This window comes from Arachis stenosperma, chromosome 4 (assembly GCF_014773155.1).
Source record: "Arachis stenosperma cultivar V10309 chromosome 4, arast.V10309.gnm1.PFL2, whole genome shotgun sequence".
NCBI classification, from domain to species: Eukaryota; Viridiplantae; Streptophyta; class Magnoliopsida; order Fabales; family Fabaceae; genus Arachis; species Arachis stenosperma.
The window spans coordinates 1,935,810-1,956,240 of NC_080380.1; the positions used below are offsets into that span (position 1 = coordinate 1,935,810).

General features: G+C 31.3%; 2 protein-coding genes across 2 annotated transcripts; both read right to left on the bottom strand.

Annotated features, from left to right (window-relative positions):
* Window positions 1-788: 788 nt before the first annotated feature.
* On the bottom strand, window positions 789-3,319 carry LOC130976679 (pentatricopeptide repeat-containing protein At4g14050, mitochondrial). The gene has a single exon (XM_057901591.1). The coding sequence runs from the start codon at window positions 3,295-3,297 to the stop codon at window positions 1,468-1,470; it is 1,830 nt and encodes a 609-aa protein (XP_057757574.1). The 5' UTR covers window positions 3,298-3,319; the 3' UTR covers window positions 789-1,467.
* A 3,470-nt stretch (window positions 3,320-6,789) lies between these two features.
* On the bottom strand, window positions 6,790-10,542 carry LOC130974176 (selenium-binding protein 1). Its single transcript, XM_057898939.1, has 7 exons — window positions 10,286-10,542; window positions 9,706-9,901; window positions 8,966-9,193; window positions 8,293-8,524; window positions 7,821-7,928; window positions 7,423-7,695; window positions 6,790-7,270 (listed from the first exon to the last, which is right to left on the bottom strand). Exons 1-7 carry the CDS (start codon window positions 10,404-10,406, stop codon window positions 6,989-6,991), a joined length of 1,440 nt encoding a protein of 479 aa, XP_057754922.1. The 5' UTR covers window positions 10,407-10,542; the 3' UTR covers window positions 6,790-6,988.
* Between the last annotated feature and the right edge of the window lie 9,889 nt (window positions 10,543-20,431).

Consider the following 20,431-nt stretch of genomic DNA (forward strand, 5'->3'; position numbering starts at 1 on the left):
TAATATAAGTTTTTTTTTTAATCTTTTACTAAAGAATGATGAGTTGATTCTCATCTTTTGCCAAAGGAAAGAGGGGTTAAATTTATTGTAGAAAAAACTTGATATAAATTTTTATGTTATAAATAAGAGTTAACTACCAATTTAATACCCAAAAGATTTAGTCGCAGACAAAAAGATTCTTAAAAAATGTCATCGACAAAACAGCACCTAAATAATTTAAAAATACGACAAAAAGAACCAATAAATATTATAATTTTGGTAAGTAACAAAAAAATATTTATATTTACCAAATGGCTTTTCTATTTGATCTAATTTTTGTGACAACATTTGAATATATATCTAGAATATGCACACAAAAAAATTGGAACAAAATTTGATATCTAGATTTTCTTTTTATTTTTAAAAAAAATGTGGTCATTTACAATAATTTTTTTAAAAATATTCGCTTGATAAAAAATTATCAAATTTTAAAAATGAAAAGATTTTATTTTTCTAATAATGTTTGTAAAAATTTACAGTAAAATTTGATCTCTAAAATCGTGTTTTAGAATATATATTTAATATCTAATTCTTTTTGTCTTGTTTTAAAATTTTTTGGAAACTTATTTATGGTTAGCGCCGTGTGGAGTTCGTTTTGTCAGCGATGCGAGTTTTCGAATATCATTTTAGTAGTTTACTCTTATAAATAAATAGATAGATAGATAAATAGATATAGATTGATAGATGTAAGAAGTTTACGATGAATCATATTCCTTTGATTTCTGTAACAAGCAAGAGACATTATCAGTTAATTTTTGACATAACTGTCTAATGTTAAAACACAAGTTTGAAAAATAAAATCAAATAAATTATGCTCTCTGTATTTGTGCTCAATTCTTCTCCATCAACCTTTCTTGGTATTGAAGTTTCACAAAAGAACATGTGTTTGGCTCACTTGAATCGCAACTCCAATATGCCAGCTCAAATAAGAAGCATTGTTAGTCAACAAAATCAAATGAATGTGATGAGAAATGAGTTCTGGTTGCCCTTTGTTCCAAGAGTTCTAGGGAGAGGTATAGAGCAATCTATATTTTCTCAAATCAATTGTTCACTTCAATTGAGAGGCCATTACCACCAAGTTTAATCAAAACCAATATCAGATGGATGGTTCCAACTTCGGCTCTTGATGTCTCAAATTATGGACATATAGTGTGACATGTATGCAATATTACAGTTGCAACACGGCCATGACCAACATCTCAATGTGACTCCCAATCATGAAACTTGCTGTAGCATAATCATAATGCTTAACAGAACAGGCTTCAAGTTGCAAATGCAAATTTCACCTTTAATAGTCATATAACTCATAATGACCATCACAAGGATCACAATTCTGCAGCAACTGCAATCAAGACCCACAAGTAATTCTTAATAGCATGGTCCCTGGCTAACATCAAAATTTGAGGAATCTCAATCAGAATTCCTAGTTCACCAGAAGTCATTGCATGAACATTTCCCTTCTTTGAAATGGTGATACCTTGTAGTATCACGAACATAAATGTCTCTGCTTGTTATGGTGCTGATGAGCTTCAGAACAGTATGACAATCTCCACAAACACGAAGATTTTTAACTATACGGATAATGGTTCCCGGAACAGACTTGAGAAGCCCGTAAGCTAGAGCCAGCCTCTCGCTATGCCAGAAAAGCTGTCTTTCCTTCTCCTGCTGATCCATGTCATGCAAAACTGAGCTAGTATCAGGAACATAACCCCTTTTCCTCATCTCTTCATCCAACTTCCTCATCAAAGCTGCAATCTCATCCTTCATCGGATGAGACGTCTCTCCAGCATAAAACACATAGCTCTCCTTTCCCAATTCAATGCAGCTATACCCAGGTTGTTTCTTAACTTCCATTACCATCATCATCTTCCTCACCTTTGAAACATTTTCCCACATACCAGCCCCAGCATAAACATTAGATAACAATATATAGGAGGAAGGCTCTTCAGGTTTTAAGCTCAATAGATGATCAGCAATCCTAATCGCCATCTTGGCATTACCATGGTGCTTACAAGCACTCAGTAAAGCAGCCCAAGTAGGTTCATCAGGGGTAATTGGCATCGCCCGTACAAGATTCTCAGCCTCTTCAAGGTGACCTGATCGACTCAAAAGATCAAGCAAACATGTATAATGCTGCAGCGAAGGCCTAATTCCGTGATCCTCAACCATAGACCTGAACAATTTGCGGCCTTTGCCAACCAAACCAGCATGACTACAGGCATAAATCAATCCAACAAATGTCACCTCATTCGGCTTAACACCAGCCGAAACCATGCTGTCATACAGAGCCAATGCTTCCTCAGCTCTTCCATGCTGCGCACTGCCAACAATAATAGAAGTCCAAGAAACCACATCCTTCCTCCACATCCCAAAGAACACACCCTTGGCCGCATCAAGGTCGCTACACTTAGCATACATATCCACAAGCGCATTGCTCACAAACACACAAGACTCAAAGCCAAGACCTATCACCAAACAATGAACTTGCTTCCCAAGCTCCCAAAGAGCACAATTAGCACAAGCCCCAACCACACTAGAGAGAACCAAAGGGTCCGAAATCTCAACCTCTTCACGAAGCATTTTCACAAACAGGTGCAATGCATCAACACCGTTCCCACTCTGAACAAACCCCGAAATCAAAGCAGTCCAAGCAAACAAGTCCCTCTTGGGAGCTTCTCGAAATAGCTTCAAAGCTTCGTTCTTGAAACCGTTACGTGCATAGCCCGATATCATGGCGGTCCAAGAGGCCTTATTAAAGGACGAGATGGAATCAAAAACGGCGCGGGCGTAGAGAGGGAGGGAGAATTTGGAGTACATGTCGACAAGGGAGGACTTAACGACGTCGTCTTGGGAGAAAGGAGAGAAGAGGAAGCGAGCGTGAAGCTGCTTTGCGAGGGAGAGGTGGAGAGGGGCGAGAGAGGCAAAGGAGTTGAAGAGAGTGGCGAAGACGAAGTGGTCGGGGAGGGTGGGGTGGGAGCGGAGGATGGGGAGGGAGAGGGAGAGGGAGAGGCGGGGATGGGAGGAGAGGTTGCAGGCGGAGAGGGCGGAGGACCAGGCGACCGGGTTGGGAGGGAGAGGGAGGGAGAGGAAGAGGCGGACGGCGTCGTGGGGGAGGCGGGACTTGGCGTATGAGTCGATGAGGGAGGCGGAGTAGGGGTGGCGGTCGTGGAGGCCCCACTTCATCAGCTGGCCGTGGAGGGCCTGAGCCAGGGATGGCTTGTATCGTGCCTGGGACAGGACTGCCTGAGGAACTAACATTCCTCCACTCTTCACCTTTTCAGTTACGTCATGCTTCCTCTTCATATCATGGCAAAATTTTATAGTGGTGGCTAAATCGAGGGTGGCAACACTATTCGAACCCGTGGATACCCATTTCCATTCTGCTCCTATTCGTTTGAGATGGGTAATTATCTGCTTCTGTATTGGAGTGGGTTTTAACGCGATGGGTTCTTGGGTGGGGCAGGGTGAGGTCGGATTTAGATTAAACCCACTTCGGTATATATATATATATATATATATATATATATATATATATATATATATATATATAATAGATAATATATATAATATATACAAAATAATTAGTAAAATGATTAATAATATTATATCATATTTAAATTTTTATTTTAATTTATGTTATGTATATAAATAATAGTTATATAAATCTTAAAATTTTATTTTATTTATTAGATTTAATAATTATAGGGACGGATAGAGACGGATAAAGGCGAGGCGGGTTAGGGTTTAACATTTTACTACTTGTGAATAGAGGCGGAACGGATACGGGTTTTTATTTGGCGGGACGGAATCGGATAAAGCAAAAACCTCTATTTTACTACTCGTGAATAGAAGCGGGATGGGTTCGATACAGATTCTTATTTGGTGGGACGGAATCGGGTAAAGTAAAAATCCGCCCCTACCCATCCCGTTGCCACCCCTGCCTAAATCATCATCCTATCTCTATAAATATTTTATCTAATTCAGATATTTTTTTAATCCAATTCACTTAAATCTGTCTAAATTCTTTAATAATTTAAGTATCGAAAGATTTTTCCTTCCGACGAACAAGTTGAAATTTTCATCTAAAGAAGTTTGGATTTCATATTTAGATCCATACTATATTGGTTTCAGGTAATCCCATAGAATATTAATAAATGTTTACCCAAAAGATGGACGCATTGCGTCGGATTCAGAATCTCACAGTGACGGTCACTCTAATAATGATCGAGCATCCTCTTTACCTCAATACTCCGAAAGAGGATAGGGTATTGCAGAAGAAAGAGACAGAGATAACTTAAGAGGATGAAAGCTAATTTCTCAATTCATATTCTCGAAGGATCAGGAAGTAGGAATGCTGCAAAGATCATGGGCTTGGTTTATGGTCATCAATGTACCTATAACGTTTTCATTAGGAGGTATGTTTGCTGAGGTCTTAGATGTTAATATTTTTTGGACTATGCTAAGTGTACATTAAAATTAACTATTAAAATCAGTCATTAGTATAAAATATATATTAGAATATAAATATATATTGAAAATAAATTAAATCATACGTGTATTTATGTATAAATATATTAGTGGTTAATTTTAGTGATTAATTTTAATATACAAATAGCATTTCTCGTATTTTTTAGATGAGAGAAAAAGAAAATAGAATTGTCAAAATTCAATTTTTTTTTCTGAATATCACAAAGCAGATAAGACGGATTTTAAAAATGGATGGCCCTAATGAAAAGGCTATAGGTGCATATCCGATATGAGAGAATTAGGGATTTTATAAATATTTTAGTTAGATATTGATCATCTGAAAGACTCGTTGAAGAGAAAGTTATACGATCATTCAATAATCAAGGGATACAAAATTTTTAACTAAGTTGAACAAGATAAGTTAAAAATAAGAGTATTAGTCATAAAAAAACGTACCATATAACGAAAGAGAAAATTTTAGTTAAAGAAAAATTTTATTATAAGATATAGCACTCTCATTAATTATTTTATATTTTTTAAACATGAGTATGTTAAAAAATATCATATAATTAATTGGAGTATAGTGTTTTATCATGAGAATTTTAATCAATATTATGTATTTTATAATACTACATTGTAAACTTTTTATATTTTTGTCATGTTTTAATGTATGTATACTGATAAATTCTACATAGTTTAAAACTCTTCTTCTCCATTCTTTTCATTTTCTGTTAATTCTTCTTTTTTTTTTATCATTATCGTCATCATCTTTTTTTTTATTCATCTCTTTTTTGTTTTACCTTCTCAAATTTTTTCTTGTTTTACTCTCTTAATAAGAATAAAAACAAAAAAATCAAACAAAGAAGAAGAAGAAACACATAATACTATAAAATTACTTGGAAGAAGATGAACCTACACTCATTCAACTAAAAAAAAGAAAGAAATAAGAAAAAGAAGAAGAAAAAAATGCAACATTAAAGGAAATATTTTTGTATATTTACAGCCAATTTCGGTTAAAACTAAGATATTTATATGTACTGTTTAAAAATTTTCGATGTATGTATACTAATAAGTTCTGTATAATTCAAAATTCTTTCTCTTACTCCTCATTTTCTGCTGCTTCTTCTTCTTCTTTTTCATCATCATCACTATCTTCTTCTTCTTTTTCTTATTCATCTTTTTCTTTTTGTTTTACCTTCTCAGATTTCTTTTTGTTTTACTCTTTTAACAAAAAAAATCAAACAAAGAAGAAGAAACATATAATGCTGCAAAATTATTTGGAAGAGAATGAACTTACATTCATTCAACTAAAAAAAATTAAAAAAAAAAAGAAAAAAATACAACATTAAAAGAAGTATTTTTGTGTATTTGCAATCAATTTCGGTATAAAACTAAGATATTTATATGCATTCTTTAAGAATTTTCAGTATTTTTATACTGATAAATTCTGCATAATTCAAAATTTTTTCTCTTCCTGCTCCTTATCTTCTGTTGTTTCTTCTTTTTTTTTTTATCATCATCACCATCTTTTTCTTTGTCTTTTTCTTATTCATCTTTTCCTTATTGTTTTACCTTCTCAAGTTTCTTCTTGTTTTACTCTTTTAACAAGAATAAAAACAAAAAAATTAAACAAAGAAAAAGAAACACATAATACTACAGAATTATTTGGAAGAGGATGAATTTACATTCATTCAACTAAAAGAAATAAAGAAATAAGAAAAAAAAGAAGAAAAAATGCAACATTAAAGGAAATATTTTTGTATTTTTACAGCAAATTTTGGTGTAAAATTAAGATATTTATATGTATTGTTTAAGAATTTTAGGTATTTTTATACTGATAAGTTTTACCTAATTAAAACTCTTCCTCTCCTCATTTTCTACTACTTCTTCTTCCTCATTTTCTTATTTTATTTTCTCATAATTCTTTTCGAATTCAGTTTCGAAACTTCCTTCACTTTTTGTGATGATTTTGAGAGATTTTTTTTTAATTTTGATCATTTAAGTGTTGCGGTTTTGATCGAAGGAGAAAAACTGTTTGTCATGATTTTTGCACTCTTTAAGAGTTGGTGAAGCGTGTGTTTACATACAATCTAAATTGAAGGTTGTTTTTATTAAATTTAGAGCAATTTGTATAAACTTATATGTCAAAAAAACTTATATGTATGTTAGGCATGAATTAAATAACTTCTTCATTAAGGAGGGCATCCAAATTCCAAAGTTGATGAATTCACTTATCGTACAAAATTAGTAAATTGCCAACCAAAATAAAAAAGGCACTGATAATGATTTCAAATCAATAGACCCAATTTATTAGCAACCTCCCTAAAGAGAGCTTTGGGGGTACAACTTATTTAGTTAATTCATCCAGAATAATTTAGTAGTCTTTTATGATGTCATACTTGAAGAAGATCGTAATTGTAGCTGATTACAAAACAACATAAGACACCTTTCTTACAAATATGATACATATGGTTTAATTTAATTAAATCCATATATCTGAAGTGCAGTCACCACCAGGATATCTCATCTCATGAGCAAGGGAAGGGCCATCAGGCTCAGCTCCAAAGTCAACAAAGAAGTTTGGATTAACCCTGAGACCACCTTTCTCAGAATCAACATCAATCTGCAACATGTGTGCTCCTTTCTCCACAAGCTCTGGATAAAATTGTTTATCCCATGTACTGAACAGTGAGTTTGTAACATATAGCCTCTTACCATCCAGACTCAACTGAATCATCTGAGGGCCGCCTCTCAACTTTTTGCCCTGAAAATGATAACCATAAAAAGTGGGCACTCATCAAAATCCACTAGAAAATGTCATTTTAGCAGAGTTTAAACCATTATGTCTTCTCTAAATATTCTATTCTATTTCTTCTCTTTGTTTAAACTCTGTTCCAACAATTAAACAGCACTTACCTGAACTTCTGGCACATCAGTTTGCCAAGTTTGACCATCTTCCCCTACAGCTACCACAGGGCTACCTTTCTGAATAAGTCCACCAACCCATACTTGGCCAGTAAGTACAGGATTGTTAACATCCTCAATATTGTACTGTCTTATATCTCCATGAAGCCAGTTTACAAAGTACAGAAACCGGTCGTCGAGAGAGATAAGGAAATCAGTTATAAGTCCAGGCATTTCGGGAAGAATCCAGTTTTGCACTTTAAGTGGTTTCACTGGTATGGAAACCTACAAAGAAAACTTGCTGCTTAGGTATAGTGACTAGCGTGACAAACTTATGCTGGTTTTAAGTACCTATACTAACTAGAAGAGAATATATATGTATATATCAAAAATCATTTTCTTAATAATACCTCATGGCTCCATGATCCATCCTTGGTCTTGAAAAATCGAATCATGTTACTAGTCAATGCACTGCCAACGAAACCTGTGTCTTTGGAAGGATCATGCAGGAACCTTATCTGCATTCGGGATGCATTACAGCATTAGTCATATTATATGCTAACTTGTGCAAGAAGGTTCACCAGTACCAGCTACAAGAAGGACGGAATAGGGTAAAATCATAGTTAAATCAAACAAATGTACGGAGAATTTATCAACATAAAAGAGAAATGCTTGCTGAAAATATCTTGCATGGAATGTTGTGCGACTCCACTCTATCCACCACGATACAGGTGTGGATAGGGGACCCCACTTAGGCTCTATCTACTGGTGTATAAGGCATAAGTGGACATGTACAATGTAAGATATGATTACATAAAAGAACCAAAAGTTTAAAAAATGTAAATCAAATATCTCCTTAGAATATTATAATAAAGAACTTGCCTCCAATGGTAAGAGCCCTGAATCACCAAGGTCCAGTGTTTGTCTCAGTTCGCCCCCAGGCCAGTTGTACACATGGAGATGCCTCCCGTATAATCCGTCCGAGACATGCTGCAGGTTAAAGCCTTTGGTAAAGGCCGCAGGAGCACCCCACGATGTGCTGATCATAGTATTGTGACGTGGTTGATACCAAAAGTCATACCCAAATGTTGGACTGTGCCCTGGTTTCTCCCACCTAACAATTGTGGAATAAGAGACATAATATTACTATTTGAAATTATGAAATGTACCCATATTTAGTTCTATTTTCATTTGCTTAACTTGTTTGTGGAATTTTGAGGAAAAGGTAGAAAACTTAAAATAAGAAATGAAAACGGATCATTTTAACTATTTTCACATTTTACTTTACAAAATCCTGAAAATTGAACACACTGAAAATGAACATAAGAAATGGGAATATAAACTAAAACAATGTTGCCAAAGTTGTAGCGTCATATGCAGAGAAACATGCTGCTGTATGCTCATTGAGCAACCCAATTACATAATGAATACAAGAAATTTTTGTAAATCAGAAAGCACCTACAAATTGAGCAACCAAAACTGCAAGATCTAAAGATTATGCAAGCACATTCGAATATGGATTATTGCATTTGTTGACTAACATGTAAAAGGCTACCTTCCTTTCACATTAAAATCTGAATCAAGAAGAAGAAATCCATTTCCTTTAGCATTTCCATCCTTATCTCCAAGACACGAAACCATTACATCACCGGAGGCAAGGCAATGAGATGTGTGTGGAAAAGCTAATCCAGTCTTCTCTATGATATCTGAAGGCTCAACAACTTTATGCAAAGATGGTGCTCTTGGATTTGTCTTTGTGTCAACCACATATATGCGACCTGATCTGCAATGGGATAAAGATAATAAAAATACGACATGTTTGTTTAGAGCTATTGGAATCCACAAAGTAAGCAACATAGATATGTACTTGAACTTCATTACCAAGTGCCGCAAGAGAAAAGAAAAGGAGGTATTAGTAAGGAACAGAGATTGAAATTAGATCCCCTTTTTAACAATATTTTAACTGTATCACTCTTTTGACACAACAATTGTAGTATATATAAAGCTTCTTCATAGTTTCTCTGCTTTTCAATTTGAAGATGATATATTGCTGTGTCCTTGTATTCAATCTTTGTAGTTACATAATAACTTACAAAATCCAAACAGATAGAGGATTATACACACAAGTATGGTCCTTATTACAACAACCGATTCGATTCATAGTGTTATACACAAGGAAACCAAGAGTCCTTTAGGCTCTGATTTTCCTTGTACTTATCAAGTATCAATCCTATTGTCACTAATCTGTAAATTTTTTCTAGTAAAAGTAACTGATTAGTGTTTACCACCACTTACACCAGTCCAGGTACAACAAGAAATCGTCGCTCTGCGGATGGATCACCATGGCAGGAGCTGCATGAATTCCACCCAGTATGGTGCAATTCATCGCCTAAATAGGGAACAGGTAGCCTATGAATGACTTTTGAATAAGTTGGGGAGTTTGGATCTATATCCACTGTGGCCAGATAATCAGGCTTCTGTACTCCTGTTCCTGTATTGCATTATCAAGTCAACAACTAAAGTCAACAATTGCTCTGATTGAGACAGTAATAATTAGTTATAACTGATAAAATTATGGGAAAAATAATTGTCTTGAGAATTCAGAAATCACCAAAGCTAAGCAATTCTATCTATGACCAAAACAGGTATGAAATTCTGAGAGGACGAATCGAGTTCAATCCTTCAAACTTCAAAGTCACAAAACCTTGAGGTATCAAAATTAAGCTTAACAAGGACACGCGATGTAACCTTTGAATCTTCAAATTCCAAAAATGGACAAGAAAGCACACAAAATAAAAAAACCAGCTGAACAATTTTTCCAAAACCTTCAAACGAAGCAGAATCAGAAAGCAATTTGAGACCTAATTAGGTTTACCAGTGTAGACAGCAGTGACATAAATGAGAGTCTCTCTGGGACCGGACATGGCTTCAAGTGGTGTAGCATAGCCAGGACCCGTTTTGCAGCATCCTTGATGAGAACCGTTATGGTTAGCCATTTGATTCACTGATTCACTTCACAGTTCAGAGCTTTTGCCGTACAAAGAAGAAAACAACTAGAACCGTTCACATGGAGTAAGCCACTGAAGCCAGCAAGCTGAAGTGATGAGGTAAGCCCACTGCCTTGTGCCTGCTATATATAAGAGAGTGGTAATAGTCATTAAGGAATTATTATTATTATCATTATTTATTATTTATTATTTATTATTTATTATCATTATTATTACTGATTTTGTTTTGAGTTTGTACGTAATCGTAATAGCAGTCAGATACAACGTGATGGCGTTGATGTGTAATGTATTCATGTGAAATGTCCAGAGAGGATGAACCAATAGCCGACGATGGTTATTCGATAACGGATCTCCTTCGGCTCTTCACATGTTGACACGTGTTCTTACCGTACATTTTCGACTTTTGTTTTCTCCCTGTTATCTGTCTGTGTCGCCTAAGAATTTTTTTTTTACCATTTTCTTTTAAAAATCTGTGACATATTTTAAAATATTATAAAAAAATATTTTATTAAAAATTATTGAAATATAATTTTATAGCTTTTTATGTTTTTAATAAATTAAAAATTTATATTATTATACTCTTAGGTATATCTTTAAAATACAAGACAATTAAATTCTAATCTTATCTATTATTAGATATTTATTAAAATATTTTAAAAGAAACCAAAAGTATAAACAAAAATTATAACTTGAAATTGTTATTAAAAAATTTATTATTAATGCTAGATATTCTTACTATTTATAATATCATAAATAATAATTATTTTTATTTTTTTTATTATTAGCATTTTGTTGTGAAATAAATAATTAAGGGAGATATAATAAATATAAAATAAAAAGTATACATAGAAAATACTAGTGTTAATATTCACTACAATTAATATTTTAATATAATAGAAATAATTAATATATATATATATTAGTAACAAAAGAGAGATGGAAAAAGTTGTGTACAGCTAATATAAGGAGAGAGAGAAATGAGAATTATTATTCATGGTGTGTGTTAGAGAACTTGCTCCTCTACTTATATAAGTATATGGCAATTATTTTTAAACTTCATTAAATATAATTTCTCTTGAAAACTTGAGCCTTATAAAAAATGGGCATCCACTTTAGGCTATCTTATCACAACACTCCTCCTTAGATGACCATTTAGAATTATACTTCATTAAAATCTTATTAAAGAAAAATCTCATAAGAAAAAACTTTAGTGAAGAAAAAAGAGTACAATATCCTTTGTAATGGGGACTGTCTCATTAAAAACTTTGTTAAGAAAAATCCAATAGGAGAAAACCTGACCAAGGAAAAAAGAGTACAGTCTCTCCCTCTTGTCGACATTATTTAATATCTCGAAATCGGTGCATCCCAATCTGATGTATTAATCTTTCAAAAGAGGATTTTGGGAGTGACTTTGTAAATAAATCTGTTAGATTATCACTTTTGATATATCTACCCTTAAGTTGAGCAATGCATGTTGTATTATCTTCAAACATGACAGTTGGAGCTATCTTATGATCAATCAGCCCACACGATTGACAGAATATATTGGATCAAACTCTTGAGCCAAAAAATACTCCGCTTCATGTATCGCTAGTAATTCAGCATAATTAAAGGAGATTGCTGCTATCATCTATTTCGTGGACTTCCATGATATAACTGTACCACTATATGTGAACAGGTATCCTGTTTGAGATCTTCTTTTGTGTGGATCAGACAAGTATCCTATATCTGCATAGCCAACTAGTTGTGACTTGGATCCATAGGAATAAAATAATCACATAGCAACCATTCCATAAAGATGTCGAAAATTTTGTTTAATTCCATTCCAATGTCTTTTGGTTGGAGAGGAACTATACCTTGCTAGTAAATTCACCGCAAATGATATGTCAGTTCGTGTGTTATTGGTAAGATACATTAGTGCTCCAATGGTACTAAGATATGGTACTTCAGGATCAAGGATATCTTCATTTTCTTCTTTAGGACGGAATTTATCCTTTTCCACATCCAAAGACCTTACGATCATTGGGGTACTTAATGGATGTGACTTATCCGTATAAAATCTCTTCAAGACCTTTTCTGTATATGTTGTTTGATGAATAAAGATCCCATTTTTTGTATGCTCGATCTGCACGCCGAGGCAAAATTTAGTCTTTCCAATATCTTTCATCTCAAACTCTTCTTTTAGAGTTTTTATAATTGTTGAAATTTTTTCAAGAGTTCTAATGATATTTAAATCATCAATGTACACAGCAATTATAATAAATCTAGATGCAGATTTCTTTATAAAAACATATGGGCAGATATCATCATTCTTGAATCCGTTTTTTGCTAGATACTTAGTAAGACGATTATACCACATTCGTCCAGATTGGTTTAGACCATATAAAGATCTTTTTGTAATTTAACTGAGTATAACCCATGTGAATATTCATTAGATGGTTTAGACATCTTTAGTCCTTCAGAGACTTTCATATAGATATCACGATCTAATGATCCGTATAAATAGGCTGTTACCACATCCATTAAATGCATATGTAGTTTATGATATGCGGATAAACTGACCAAATAACACAATGTTATTGCATCCACTACAGGGGAATATATTTCTTCATAATTTATACCGGGCCTTTGTGAAAAAATCGTGTGCCACAAGTCGAGCTTTATAGCGTACAATTTCATTTTTCTCATTTCGTTTTCTCATAAATACTCATCTGTATCCAACAGGTTTTACATCTTTTGGTGTACAGACTACAGGTCCAAAGACTTCACATTTTGCAAGTGAGTCTAACTCAGCCTTCATGGCTTCTTCCCATTTTGGCCAATCATTCATTTGTCGATATTCTTCGACTATTCTTGGCTCAAGATCCTTACTTTCATGTATGATATTTAATGCCATATTATATGCAAATATTTCATTGACAATTATCTTATTTTGGTCCCATTTTTCTCCTGTAAAGACATAATTTATCGAGATCTTGTCATTTTTACAATTTTCATGTACTTGAACGTCTTCTGCCGTTAAAACTACAACAAAATTTTGGACAACTGCAGGTGTCTTTATTATGTCTTTTTCAATAAGAATAGTATTTACCTCTTTTCTTTTTCGAGGATTCTTTTCTTTGGAATCGACAAGTGTACCACGTTTCTGTCGTGAATTTGTTTCAGTAGCCACTTGTTCAGTTGGGACATCAATTTGAATTGGAGCATTTTTCGCTGGTGTATAAGATTTGGTTATCCTCTTTGTATAAGAAATTGCATCAGGCAGTTTATTTTTCATTTTTTGCAAATGTATAATATTTTGAACTTCTGGTTCACATTACCCTAATCTAGAATCTAAATGCATTAAGGATGATGCATTTTAATTAAGTTCTTTTTTAGAAAGCTTTTTCTCTCTCTAATGTTAAATATTTTAATTTATCGAAATGACAATCTATAAATCTGGCTTTAAATGCATCTTCAGTTTGTATCTCAATATACCTCACTATAGAGGGAGAATCATATCCAACATATATCCCCAATTTTCTTTGTGATCCCATTTTGGTGCGAGAAGGTGGTGCAATGGGAACATATATCGCACACTTGAATATTCTTAAATGAAAAACGTTTGCCTACTGGCCAAAAGCTAATTGCATAGGAGAGAACTGATGGTAACTTGTTGGCCTCAAACGAATAAGTGTTGCGGCATGTAAAATAGCATGCCTCAAACCGAGGTTGGGAGATTTGTTCTCATAAGTAAGGATTTAGCAATTAATTGGAGGCGTTTAATAAATGATTTCGCTAATCCATTTTGTGTGTGAACATGAGCTACTGGATATTCAGCGCTTATTTCGCTAGTCATACAATAAGCATCAAAAGTTTGGAAAGTAAATTCACTAGCATTATCAAGACGAATTGCTTTGATTGGATTTTTTGAAAATTGTGCTTTTAATTGAATAATTTGAGCAAGCAATCTCACAAATGCCAAGTTGCAAGAAGACAATAAGTACATATGTAACCATCTCGAAGATGCGTCTATTAGGACCATAAAATATCTAAAAGATCCACATGGTGGATGAATAGGTCCACATATATCGCTTTGAATTCTTTCTAGGAATTCAGGAGACTCAAATCCAATTTTTACTGGTGATGGCCTTAAAATTAGTTTTCCTTGAGAACATGCAAAATAACAAAATTCACTAGATTTAAGAATCTTCTTATTCTTTAGTGAATGTCCATGGGAGTCTTCAATAATTCTCTGCATCATGGTTATTTCTGGATGACCCAATCGATCATGACAAGTTATGAATTCATTTGAGCTAGTAAACTTCTTATTTATAATGACATGTGATTCAATTGCACTAATTCTAGTATAATACAACCCAGATGAAAGTGAGTGTAACTTTTCTAATATAACCTTTCTATTTAAATCATAAGTTGTGATACACAAGTACTCATGATTTTCCTCATTCATTGTTTCAATATGATATCCATTTTGGCGAATATCTTTGAACCTCAATAAGTTCCTTAGAGACTTAGCAGACAATAGTGCATTATTTATTTTGAATTTTGTTCCTCCAGAAAATAAAATTATAGCTCTTCCAGAGCCTTCTATCACATTGTCTGAGTTAATAATAGTATTAACATATTCTTCTTTTGCCACAAGATGAGTAAAATATATATTACTTTTGAGAATAGTATGCGAACTTGCACTATCCGCAAGGTAAATATCTCCACTATATATCCTTACCATTTTCTTCAAAGACAAATAATAAAATGTGTAGAAGTATATGCACATAAAAATTTTTTCTTGATTATTTTTCTAAAAAATACTGTATATAGTATCATATACTAAAAATTTTATTATTGTTATTTTAGAACTTAACACATTTAGTCATTTTGAAATTTATAAATATTTTATTATACATCATACTTGAAATTCAAATACATAGAAAATAAAACTTAACAATAAGTTTCTTATATTATTTATTTACATGAATACTTAACAATCCACATATTAAACTATTCCATCATTGATCAAATGACCAATATTTCCTTCAAGATCCTCAAAAAAATCAGATACATTATAATGAGTGGTGAAATTTTCAACATCAGTTGAAACGAAATTCGTCTCCTTTCCTTTGTCATCCTTTTTCAAAGATGCTTGATAACGATCGACTATGTGCCTTGGGGTACGACAGGTACGCGACCAATGACCCTTTCCACCACAACGGAAATATTTATCCTCTGTTGATTTATTTTGCCCAGTATTTCTTTCTTTATCCATTTCTGGTGAGATCCTTTCTTCCGAACATAATTTTTCTTACTTTCATAATTTTTCTTGTTGCCAAAACCTTGTCATTTACCTCTCCTGGGGTTATGATTTGTCTCATTTGCTTCAAGAAATGGGGCGGCGCCAGCTGGACGCGCTTCATGATTTTTTTAAGAGCAACTCATTGTTGCGTTCAGCAACAAGAATGCAAGAAATTAGCTCAGAATATTTTATAAATCATTTTTCTCGATACTGCTGTTGCAGGAGTACATTCGAGGCATAGAAGGTCGAGAAAGTTTTTTCTAACATGTCATTATAAGTTATTTTTTCCCACATAATTTCATTCGTGAGGTGATTCGAAATATTGCTAAATTATATTCATTTATGGATTTAAAATTCTGTAGACGCAAATGCATCCATTCATATCGGGCTTGAAGAAGTATCACCGTCTTTTGATTATTATACCTTTCTTCAAGAACTTTTCACAGATCTGCAGGATCTTTTAATGTGAGATATTCATTTTTCAATCTTTCATCAAGATGATGACGAAAGAAGATTATAACTTTGACTTTTATCCTTTTGGGATGCATTATTTTTAGCCTTAATGGTATCTCCAAGATCCATTGAATCAAGATGGATTTTAGCATCTAGTATCCATGATAAATAGTTGGTTCTAGATATCTCAGGAGTATTAAATTCAAGATGAGCGAGTTTCAACATAATGAAAATTTGTTATTTGAGTCTTCTTAAAATTTGATCAGAGTCTCGTGCTAATAACATGTTGTGAAATAAATAACTAAAGGAGATATAATAAATATAAAATAAGAAAGTGTAAATAGAAAACACTAGTGTTAACATTCACTACAATTAATATTTTAATATAATAGAAATATTATATATATATATATATATATATATATATATATATATATATATATATATATATATATATATATATATATATATATATATATATTAGTAACGTATGAAAGAGAGAGGGAAAAAATTAAAAATTTTGTATATAGGTAATATAAAGAGAAAAAGAGAATTGTTATTGATGGTGTGTGTTCTTATCACAAAACTTGCTCCTCTATTTATTCAGGTACATGATCATTACTTTCAAACTTCATTAAATATAATTTCTCTTGAAAACCTAAGCCTTATGAAAATTAGGCATCCACCTCAGGTTATCTTATTACAACACATTTTGAGTAATACTACTAGGGGTGTTTGCAGTGTGGTTTGGATCGGTTTTGAGTCAAAAACTCATCCAATTCGAACACTAATTTTACTTGCGATGCGGTTTGGATTGAATGACTTTGAAAAAAATTCGATCCGATCCAATCCAATTTCAAGCGGTTTGGATTGGATTGGATCTGTGGTTTTGTAAATTAAAAAAATTAAATACATATAACAAGTCTCAACATCAAATTTTAAATAATCAACAATGACATAACAAGTCTTAACAATATCCTAAAAAGCCAACGATAACATAATAATAGAAATAAAATTATAGATTAGTTAAAATAAATAAATAAATAATATTTTAAAATAAAATATTTATTAAATAATAATAATACATGAATAATAAAAAATGTATAACAAATTAAACATGTTATAAGTATAGCTGTAAATATAATAATAAAATAATAATATTATAGCACATTGTGCTGTTTGGATTGGATTGGATCGGTTATGAAAAGTAAATCCGAAATCCGATCCAATTAAGCGGTTTGAAAAAAAATAGAATCAAATCAAATCCAAATTAGTGCGGTTTTAATCAGTTTTTGTTTTGGATTGGATTGAATGAGCGGTTTAATTTAGATCGGTTTGGATTTGAACACCCCTAAATACTACACATTTAAATTTTTTTATGAACCAAGTCCAACCAAGTTAACAATAAAATTTAGAATAATATTAGTCATAATTAATTTTTGTTATATTAGACCAACTTAATAGGAGTTGGTTAATAAAAAAATTTAGATGTATAATATTATTCTAATATTTTTTTTGCACAATTATAATAGGTATGGGATTAAAAAATTGACAAGTATAAAAGATAATTTTTATTACATAAATTAATGTATTAATAATATAAAAAATATTATATATATATATATATATATTAAAATTAGTCATATTGTATTTGTGTATAACTATATATATCATTTTTAATATATATTTTTATATTTTAACATATATTTTATATTAGTTGCTGAATTTTGATATTGACAATACGATGATGTTTTCGTGCCTTATTAAAGCTTGCTGTATTTTAGCATGGTGTGGAGTTAACTTTCACAAATATGACCCTTAGATTTGTTAAAAACACTTGTCTATATATAATTTTCACAAATTTGACTCTAAGATTTGTTTCCTCAACAAACACAAATTGGACACTTCTAGTTAGAACCTCTGTTTAGACATAGAACATCCATTGTCCAAACTTATGGTAAAAGGAAAATGGTTAGAACCTATATCATTAACATACACAACTGAGACTTTTTGAGAGTGAAGTCTCCAAGAATTAGTTACCAAAATCCTATCCAGCCTCTCCTTGGCAAGGCTGCCTCGAAATTATTGATTATTCCATGTGAACTTTCTTCCAACATATCCAAGGTCAATTAACCTCCCATTGTTGATAAGATTAGTAGTGAACTTTATAATTGATCTTGTTGACTTCATTTTCTCATTCTCTTTTTGGGGAGGTGATTTGATGCTTCAAAATTGTTTGGAATTTTAATGCTCTTTAAATAAAAGAAAGAAAAAAAAGTTTGTATGAAGTTTTAGTGTTCTTTAGTTAAAAAAGAGAGAGAAGGATTAACATTAAATTATTAAGGAGAGAGAATTAATATTAAATTATTAAGAAAAGAGAAAAGAATCAATATTAAAATTCTATTAGGCTAAATTTTGTTTTAATTTGATTTAATTTTATTTTTAGATTGATATTAAATTATTACAAAAATAAAAATTTAAAAGAATTAAAAGAGAAAAATACTCATTATTTTAAAATTTTTTTTATCTACATAAACATATTCTTATTATTTTAAAATTAATACGAATAAATTTATTTAAAATATCTAAACTTTAAATAAACATATTCGTCTCATTTTAAATAAACATTCTCGTATTATTTTTTTTAAAGCGGTTAAATATGGTCTTTAAGTATCTCAACAAAAGAGATAGATATATATAATCTTTTAAATTAATAACTTTAGAGTATATATAGGTATATAATATCTGAATAGATTAATAAATCTTGCATAAAAAATATAGTTAGCGATATCTTTTGCTTAAAATAATAAAAATAATACAAATATATTTATTTTTATTAAATTAAATTATTAATTTAAATTATATCTATGTAAATTTTAAATAAAAAATTTATAATTTTAAAATTTAATTATGTGAATAAAATTAGATTAATAAAAAAAATAAAAATATACAAATATGATTCAAATTGTACAGAAATAGAAATAAATTTATCTGTGGACAAATTTATTATTTTCAATGCACAAAAGAAGATAGTATATAAAATAAATTTTATGAGATAAATTATAATTTTAAATAAATAATTAAAATAAATAAAATATAAAATTATTAATTAATTAGATTTTATAAACTAATTTAATAACCTTAGTAACTTATATACTAATAGAGTATAGAGCATATTAAATTTCTTATAGTAATTATAATTATCCTTTATTAAAAATATATTTACAAATTGTCATTAATGTGTTTGTAGTTTTAGAAAAAAAATGTATTAATTATTTATTGATATTATCAATATGCATTAAATATTAAATTAAATCAATGTAAGATTAAATTGAGTTTTAAATTTTGATAATATTTTTTTTTTGGTAAAATTACATAAAATTTTAAAACTCCAAACATGAAAAAAGTATTGTAACATCCACTTCAAATCACGTCCCTACATTTATTGTGTCTGTATCTCTTTGTTGCTTTACAATGACTAAAATACTTTCAAATTGATTTTTCTTTTAGCTGTCATCGGTATGCAAGTGAACAGTCACTATATCCAATTTCTTTATAGTAAATAATTTTTCCATTTAAAGTGATCAAAAAAATAGTATAACCTATAATTTGAATTTTAACATCCTCATTCCATACCATCACTTTCCTTCGTAATAAGGATTTGGATCCTTTAAAGTTTGAATTTCACTTTAGAAAATAAAATATGATTTCTCACCATTTATTTCATAAGTGAGATAAAAAATAAATATGAAAAAAAACTATTCAAAAGTAGACGATCACACTTTACTCTCTAAAGTGAAATTCAAACTTTAGAAAATCTAAATCCTCATAACAAACCCATAAGATCAATACAAAATATCTCCTTGAAACCTATACTATAACCATTATTCTTGGTTTAGCTGAAGAACATTACCTCAAAAGAACAAGATTTTTTTATCTCTTTAATATTATGACTATTCAAGAATTTTTTCAAAATTTAACAATTTCACACCATCATCTTCATAGTTCCTTGGTGTCATTTGTGAATCATTTGTTGGGTGACATCGTTTCCCATTGCTCATGTGATGATTTCTTTTCGGAATTGCTTTTTAACTCCCAAACTCTACCCTCTCTTCCTCTGGCCTCTTCTTCCTTCCAACAATAAATCTATTATGATTCTCTCTCATTATTTGTTTAATTTTCTACCTCCCTTAACCAAAGACCTTCCTTCTACATCAGTTTAGCTAGAAAATATTCCTTCAATCAAAAACTTGTTGTAGCATTTGGCTTC

Excerpts from the sequence above, each read along its gene's own strand:
- LOC130974176 (XM_057898939.1), bottom strand. The coding sequence starts at position 10,406 with ATGGCTAACCATAACGGTTCTCATCAAGGATGCTGCAAAACGGGTCCT. Across the intron at positions 9,194-9,705 it reads CTTGTTGTACCTGGACTGGT|ATCAGGTCGCATATATGTGG; the intron begins GTAAGTGGTGGT and ends ATCCCATTGCAG. Across the intron at positions 8,525-8,965 it reads GATTTTAATGTGAAAGGAAG|GTGGGAGAAACCAGGGCACA; the intron begins GTAGCCTTTTAC and ends CACAATTGTTAG.
- LOC130976679 (XM_057901591.1), bottom strand. The coding sequence starts at position 3,297 with ATGTTAGTTCCTCAGGCAGTCCTGTCCCAGGCACGATACAAGCCATCC.